The sequence below is a fragment of the Phaethon lepturus genome, unplaced genomic scaffold (assembly GCF_000687285.1).
Source record: "Phaethon lepturus isolate BGI_N335 unplaced genomic scaffold, ASM68728v1 Scaffold57461, whole genome shotgun sequence".
Classification (NCBI taxonomy): Eukaryota; Metazoa; Chordata; class Aves; order Phaethontiformes; family Phaethontidae; genus Phaethon; species Phaethon lepturus.
Genome location: NW_010519537.1, coordinates 10,235 through 18,806, shown reverse-complemented (window position 1 = coordinate 18,806; position 8,572 = coordinate 10,235). Strand labels below are relative to the sequence as shown.

Genomic DNA, 8,572 nt, shown 5'->3' with positions numbered 1-8,572 from the left:
CCTAGGGACCTGCTCCATATGTCAGGAGCCAAGAGGTCATAAGAAGGAGCAAAGGTGAAGTGAGGAGTGGAGCTGAGGGTCACAGGTTTGGACCCCAGAGGCAGGCTGTGGAGAGCAAGGCAGGCAGAAAGCAGTCTCTGACATAGGAGGGCAATTACTGCAGTTGCTGTTAATGGGTAGAGGTAGCATCTTGCTGGATTTTGGTGGAAGTTAAAACTTCAAAATATGAAAAAAAGGTGAGCGGATATACAGATGTTGCTATTTTCAAACAATATACACATACATTTACCTTGCTGTAGACAGGAAAAGAGTTCTCAAGTCCCTGTTACGCTTCTCTTAACACTGAGGCAGCTGTTTGCTGCCTCCTCACCTTGGGTGGCATCACTCCAGCAAGTGGCCGGAGAGCCCTTTCCCTGGGCTGGCTGTGCACTCATGGAGACTGGGGCTGACGGCAGCCCACCGAGTGAAGGAGCAAATAGGACCTGTGCGTGCAAAAGCACGAGGAAACAATCATTAGGCAAACACTCACATAGCTGTTACTTTATTTTCAAACTCAGAGTGAAACAATAATGTAGGATACAAGAACAGCAGGACAAACAAGATGTAGAAGCCATCCTTTTCACCGGACACAAGTCCATAGGATTTTTTTTGTTTCTCTAGGAACTTCATGCTCATTTGAACGGCTGTATCAGTTCTGCCACTATGAAGAAACTTATGGCCCAGAAGCCATACCTTCACATCCAGAATGGCATGACTGTGATTGACAAAGGAAAGAAAAGAACCTTAGATGAGTGAGTATACATACGTCTGTGTGTGTGTGTGTGTGTGTGTGATGAACACTTACCCAGCATCTTTTAATTAAGTTCCAAACAGAGAAATGTATGGCCTTAAGCGCTGGCTGCAGAAAATACCTATTCAAGTGTTAGTTACAGTACAGTCTGTTAGATGCTTTGCTACTTGTATCTATACAATAACTTCTTAGATGCTTGCAAATTAAATAGAAAACTCGTTGATTAATTCCCTTTTTAAAGGATTGGAAATTTTCACTTGTGATATCCGCTCTCCAGAGAAAATTTACTTGTGTATTTTCCAGTTTTGGAAATGTCCTCTTTTCCTTTGAGCTTAAAAAGGCTTTGTGGTAGTAATTTCTGTTGCAAATGCACTGTTGGCATCTAAAATCAGAAATTGCCATTTGGATGGTCTTTGTATTTTAAGCTACAAGCTGGTTAATTGAGCACAGTGAGCACATGTTTTCAAAGTGTAGATTTTTATTTTTTTTATACTCATTTTACTGTTCAGTGCTTGTCCAATTATTTTTTTAACTTTTTATTTTAGATGTTTTCAGATGTTTCAGATCATCTATCAGATCACCACTGGGACTGAAGATATTTTACTGGTATGTTAATTAAAAGTTTGCTTAAAACAAGCAAGCAATACACACAGTCAAAATCAGTCGGATTAACACCCCTGGGGTCCAAACAACAATATCAGCAATGGTCCCTTCAGTTGGGGTTGAGAGTTATTACTGTAAAACACATAAATTTAGAAACATGGGATTTTGTATAACTTCTACATTTAACTTTTCTGAAAGCAATGAGCTTCCAGTATGGTGGTCATTATGACCACTCAGATGCTTGGACTGATAATGTCTTAAAAACGTGATGTCTGTTCATTGGTGCCACAGCATTGATTTACCGTAGTCTCCTGCTGCTGCTTTGGTTCATTATGTACCAAAACTACAGAACTAAGTTTGCCCTTTGCTCACCTCAGGTTACAGAACTGTCAGGGAGAACTGTTGTGTGATCAAACTAGGGAGCGGAAAGTGGTGCAGTGTCCGTGTAAAGGAGCTTTTAGGCAGCCTGTTAAACTTACGGAAAGGTGTAGTAGCTGTGAAAGGAGTGATGACTGCACCCTGCACTTGGAGGTGTTCTTGTTCAGGCAAGGAAATTCTCTTAGTGTCACTGAGGGAACTCTGGGGGGTAGTATTTCCAGAGATGGAGAGCGCTAAACACACATAGGACTTGAAAATTTTGCAAGTGTTTCATGCCAAAAAAAAATATTGTAATTGTAAAGGAAAATAGAACCCATTAGAAGCATTAATTTCATTATTTTGAATACACTGTTCCTTAATCAGATAACTAAAGATGTTATTAAAGAATTTGCTGATGATGGTGTCAAGTATCTGGAATTGAGGAGCACTCCTAGAGAAGAGAAGTCCACAGGTACAGTCTGTTCCGGTTTTTAATTCATAAGTCTGATGTTCTATAAAACTTAGTTAAGACTACATTGGTAACAAATTTAAGTCAAATTTAGTTAGTTCAGTAAAAATATACTTTAAATATAAAAGCAAAGATTTAACCATGTAAAAGTATGTCACTTTACTATTAGAATTTTGAGGACAAAAATGTGTTGGTTGTAACTCTACCACCCAAAAATTTCAGTTATTTGCTTTAGTATGATATCTGAGTGTGCTAGTATGTTTAACAACTGATAAATTTTCTTTTTTTTTTTTTTTACTTCATTTTTTATTTTCTTTTAGTTTAATAGGAACATGTAAGAGAAGTTCTGTTGCTACTCTTGTCTTCACACTAAGTTATTTTCTTTCTTCCAGATGCTTAGGAGGAGGCTTAATTCAAATCTATGCTTCAAAGTAAAACTGTATTTATAAACAGAATTAGAATGATATAGATTAGAAGACTATGGTCTAAAATCAAAGGTGCAAAATGAAACTTAAAAGGCTTAAGAGCTGGGTCTGCAACATAATAAAATTAATTCAAATATGTTTATTCCAAATGTGTACATGTGTTTGTAGGTATGACCAAAAGGATGTATGTTGAAACTGTACTTGAGGGTATAAAGCAGTGTAAAGAAGAAGGCTTGGATATAGATGTAAGGTAAATAAAGCACACTGAGTACCTCTGTTTCAAGGTTTTGTGTAGTCTGATGCGCAGTCATGGTTTGCAGAGAGGTTTATAGACCATCAGTGTGGGAAAGAAAATTGCGCTTAAACTAGATTACATGGAATGGAAACAGGTAACTCTTGTGGAAAGCTGAATTTTTCTCTTCCTTTTTACTGACAGACAGTGAAAGTTGGTAAAGCTTTTCAGCTCTGAGACTGTCCGTTCTCCACAACGTTTTCAGGAAAAGCAGTGTTTTTGATGGAAATTGCATTAAAGACTCCTTTTTCACAGCCTGGACTCATTGCAAAGATTTTGCTTGATTAGCTGTACAAGCAACCTGCTGTAAAGGAGAGGTGGTCCTAACCAGCAGGAAAGGTTCAGAAGGCATCTACTGGCTGGGAGGCAGGCTGCTTGCCTGTCTGTTATGCTCTCGCTAGCAACCCTTGTTCGATTCATTTGTGGAAGCTGAAGAATTCTCATTCTTCACGTGTGCACCTCTGAGAGGTTGCTCGCCTGATAGTGCGGGCAGCAAATGAGCAGCGTATTGATCCCTGCCCTCCCTCTCACCGTGGCTACTGCATTTCACAGGCTAGCGTATTTACCTAATTTGTGTCCCTCTGCACTTTGGGACCTCCGTTCCTTGAACAGTTTCCTATACAAATACTCAGCCATGAAGGATGTGAAATGCCTTTTTTGTTGGCATCAGATTTGTTGGTCTCCTGATGTGACAGCTTGTATTTAACTTAATATGTACATTTCTATCCTAGATTGTTAATAGCAATAAATAGAAGAGGTGGCCCGGCAGTTGCTAAGCAGACTGTTAAGCTTGCTGAAGAGTTCCTTCTTTCCACTGATGGGGTTGTCGTAGGACTTGACCTCAGTGGTGATCCCACCGTAAGTTTTTTGTTTTATTTTGGTCTGTTCTTGAAAATAAATGTATAATATTTTTCATCTAATTTTTCATCGTTTTCCATTGTCATTCTGTTCTTGAAGATAAAATACATAATGTTGTGTAACAACAAGTGGTTCTAATCGTACTTTGTTCTTACAAGTTTTTGTCCTAGGGTTGTTGCGAGCTTGAATGGATTGCTCGTAATCTTGGTATCAGGTTAATCCTTGTTGCTGTAAGGGACAGGTACTCTAACAAAGAATCAATAGATTAATACATGACATCGAAAAAAGAGCCACTGAAAAGCAGTGTTTATCTCGGAATTGTCTGCTACTAAATTGTCCCAGTCAGATTGACTGGGTTGAGGCAAGTTAAACAATATTGCAACTTGAGACTACTTTAGATTTTGTTTAGATGCAGCAAATGCTTATTGGCGTATTAAGAAAGCAAAAATGTTTGAGAATAGCTGTGAAGTTACAATGAAATAGCTCTAGGTGATTAGTTGTAGAAAGGATATCGAAATCGGGACACTTGGCTTGTCAGTGTTGGGCATCATCTGAACTGCTGACGTTTGAACAGTTTGTCTAAATTGTGTCCATGTAGCAGAACTTTCTGTGACTTGCTGCATTCATAAGTGAAGTAATGGGAGAAGAAAAATAATTCAGTGTAACTGTATTTGAATTAAATATTTTGATATTGCAAGACTTCTTAATTATTGTAACAGGAGGAGTTTTGTAAAACAAGCGGTAGAATGGTGATGTGTTTCTGTCTTCAAGGCAGGACATGGTCAAGATTTTTTGGAACCACTCTCAGAAGCAAAAAAAGCAGGTCTAAAGCTGGCATTGCACCTGTCAGAGGTAAAAGTTTTCTTACTTTGGTCTTTCTCTGTAATTCCCATTTTATAAAAACCTTGATGAAACTAAAATTAGCTGCTGTGCATTTTGAACTTCTCAGGCCGAAGTAGTAATCGTTTGGGGCATTTTGATGAGAGAGAAGATGACAAAGAGAAATTGTCAACAATCTGTTCTGAATCAGAACTGTCAAATTATTTCTTACTGTACTATATGTATTGGGGGTGTAGATGTGAAATTGAGAATTAGTAATATTTCAAGAGATCCACTGTTGTCTTCCTGGTATTTTATCAGAAGTCATGTATAGTAAAATTTTGCACATTTTCATGAGTAGTTCTGGTAGCTCTCCTTGTAGCAGTAGAAAGAGTTGGGCTTCTCCATACAATGTGTTGAAGTGGTGGCTGAAGTTTACTCTGATGAGTCCGATAAAACTGAAAATATTTTTATTTCTTCAGGAAAATAAGCATGATATATGATATCACAGGCCTATTTATATTTGTTTCTATTTCACGAAGGAGGCTTCTCTGAAAATGCTTCCTGCATGCTTCTCTGAAAATTTATTTCTTGATGTCTCAGTGGTCTTTTGTTGTTGTTTCTTTTTGTTTGTTTGGTTGGTTTTGGCCTCTTGCAGTTGAAGTTCTTCATGCACCATTTTTTTAATCCCTGTGTAAAACAGGTGTTAAAGGTCTCCTTGACAGGGTGGTTTTGAAACTGAAGCACATAAAGCTAATTTGAGGCCTCCAACTCTACTGTAAACAGCAATTGCCTGTTTTTACATAACAGTAAAATTATGGCCTCTTTGGTTTGTAATTCCAAGTTGAGAGTCACTTTCATGCACTACTCCTTTCTTTACAAGGTAGTAATGCAGATATTTAGTCTCACTAACTCTTTTGGATAAGCTATGCTGTGAAAATGGAACTTGACATCCATTGCAATTATTTAATGTGCTGTTTTATGCTGCCTTGACGGAATGTAAAATATATTCTCTCTAGATTCCAAACCAAGAAGAGGAGACCAAAATTCTCCTGGGCCTGCCTCCTGACAGAATTGGACACGGAACATTTCTTAACTCTGCAACAGCAGGTTCAAAAGAGTTAGTGCCACTTGTTCGACAGAATCATATACCTATTGGTAAGAAAATTACTTAGTGATTTCTAGATTTCAGAGTATCATGTACTGCTGATCTAGGAAGTCTGAGTTGTCTTTGACCGAGGTGACTTAGAAAACTGTGTCAGTGTATGTGGGAGAGTTTCCTATAAACGTGAGAGAGCTGCCTATAAAGGTACACTGGTAACGCTTCTGTGATTTTGACATAGTCGTGGCAGCAGACAAAAATTGATGTCTGAGATGAAAACAAAACTAAATAGTAACTTTTAGTTACTGTGCAAGGCTGTGTGGTGTTTCTGCATCTGGTTTGCAAGCTCCCTAAATTTTATACCCATCCAGTAGTTAGTAAGAAATTGATGACCAAACTTTCCTCAGAAGAGACTACCAAATATTTAAGTATAGAAAATCAAGGGAGCAACAGTAGCTGATTTTAATTTTCATTCAGGAACAGGAATAAGTCAATTAATGTGTCAAAACCATGTCTTTTGTTTTGATATATATTCTTGTTTCTTCTTTTTTTCCCTTAGAACTTTGCATGACATCGAACATCAAAACTCAGACAGTGCCTTCCTGTGACAAACACCATTTTGGATACTGGTACAACATGGGCCACCCTGCAGTGCTTTGTGTAAGTTTTTTGACTTTAACCATGTATTTAAGCAAAGAGCCAAACTGGTGTGAAATTGGAGAAGTATATCTCTTTTTATCGATCAGACCTGACTTACTAAAAATTTCTGCCCTTGCAACAAATAATCTGCTTATAGGAAAATACAGTGTTCTGTTTGAGAAATGCTTGTAATATAAATGGGAATTTTTAGTATTTCTCTTGGTTTTGTTGTAAAGCAAGACCTTTTTTTCTTTGTAGATAAGATGATCAGCTATACATGCAATGAACTTCTTAACTGTTTCCATGCTGACTGATTTCTGTTAAACATATTGGTCCAGTGCTTGCATGTAAGCTTCTGCTTGCCTGGGTATTTATTGTGTTAGGTAAGAGCTCTTGAGTTCCTGTTACAGCTAATTAAGGTCCTTAAATGTTGTGGTGCCAAGTACTTTTGCTGGATTGGCTGGGTTTTACTATCATCCTGTTGGTTTAACCACTATTATTTGTAGCATTGTCCAGGTGTATGTATATATATTAGTGTTGTGCTTTTATTCTAATAAGCCTCAATCCTTTACTGTATAAAGTAGTTATTGTTGCATTTGAACTCTGCTGTATTAGATAAAAAATAATTCATGAGTAGAGATTATCTTTCAGTTGTAAGAAGTCTAGATAACCAGTGAAGTCACATAAGAAAGCAGTTTACCCAGAAAGGCCTATAAAAACAGGAGTAGTAGAAGAAGGAGATACTACAGTGTGCTAATGGGATATAGTTAGCGTTCTTCTCAGACACAAGGACACAAGGACTCTGAGTTGCAGATGGGTAATCTCATTAACCCTTAAGTAATCCTAACTTGCTCCTTTTAGGTGAATAATCTAGGTGGCTTTCGATCACACGTTTTGACGCTAGCTTACTACTTCAGTCAGTATCAAGAAATTGTTCTAGTTGACGCTAAGTGCGGAGGGCGAGACAGTTTCTTCCCTGCAGATGTAGGAATAGAGTATGCTCTGGTTCCCAGATCTGAGGAAAGGGAAGAGAGAAATAAGATCTGCAAATACTGACATAGCTTGAGCGTATGCATCATTTGATAGCCACCTTTCTGGCAATTTTAATAGGAAATCCTATTTTCATGATAAATTGTGCCATCACTTGAAGAAGTTTTCTTGTATGTTTGAATAATTTATTAATTTTGAGTTAAAATAGGGCAAATAAAGTATGAAATAATTGCCACAGATGAAAGACCCGTGGAATAAAACTTGAAACAATAAGATATAACTGGTTTGTAATGTGTAGGAAAAACCCTTTTTGCTGTAGAGGAACTAATTTAAACTTTTTTTTCCTTTTCTTTCATTTAACTCCAGACTGATGATAAAGGCGTCTTTGCAACAGATCTATCACAAGAATACGAGCTGGTTGCAAAAACATTTAATCTGACTCGATCACAGATGTGGGATCTTTCCTATGAATCAATCAACTATATCTTTGCTTCAAATGTAGTAAAATCAAAGCTAAGGGAACAGTGGTGTAAACTGAAGCCAACTCTGTTTGATTAATCAAACTGTTGCTCTAAACAGCTTGGGTGTATTAGCTTGGTTAATAAGCATTTTTTTACTGAAGTCCCTGTTTTTTTTCAGACTTCGGGTTTATAAATCCATCCCATAAACTGTGCCTGTGCAAAACGAAGATGACAGGAATGCATCCTTTGGTAGTGGAGACAGAAGTAAATGTTCTTTCACAGTTGGCAAGGGGTGTCAACTGGTGACTGCAATTCCAAATGTATCACTTCTCTCCAGTTGATACGACATTTAAAAAAATACTTAGTTGAAATATGTCATATACTACAAACATTTGAGAGTCAGAACAAAATAAGGCACAGCTGTTAGGGTTTAAAATACCTCTGTTGGCAACATTACGCCAAGCAGTTCGTATGTATGGTGTGTATATTTGGGTTTTGTATTGTTTTTAAGCGGAAGTTTTGAGCAATTGATTGAATATGAAGACAGAAACAAACTGGGGGAGAATGAAATGTTTGTCCCAAAAGAATTAAATATTGCATCTGTGTTTATTGGTGCGCATGTATGACTGAAGCCTGCTGTGGACTGTGTAGCATATGTGGTGATGCCTGTCGATGCACTCGGCACTGATATCTTGGATGCCGTAGCAAGCTGTAAGCTGCTTGGGGGAAATGGTCGAATTCTTAAAATGCTTTTTAGAATTGCTGTT

General features: G+C 37.6%; 1 protein-coding gene across 1 annotated transcript; it reads left to right on the top strand.

Moving 5' to 3' along the window:
- Nucleotides 1-660: 660 nt before the first annotated feature.
- On the top strand, nt 661-7,955 carry ADAL (adenosine deaminase-like; the record flags this gene model as incomplete). Its single annotated transcript, XM_010297061.1, has 9 exons — nt 661-791; nt 1,336-1,396; nt 2,135-2,222; nt 2,813-2,894; nt 3,668-3,794; nt 4,566-4,646; nt 5,633-5,771; nt 6,275-6,375; nt 7,711-7,955. Coding segments are annotated over 9 exons (1,002 nt in total), but the record flags the coding sequence as incomplete, so codon positions are not given.
- Between the last annotated feature and the right edge of the window lie 617 nt (nt 7,956-8,572).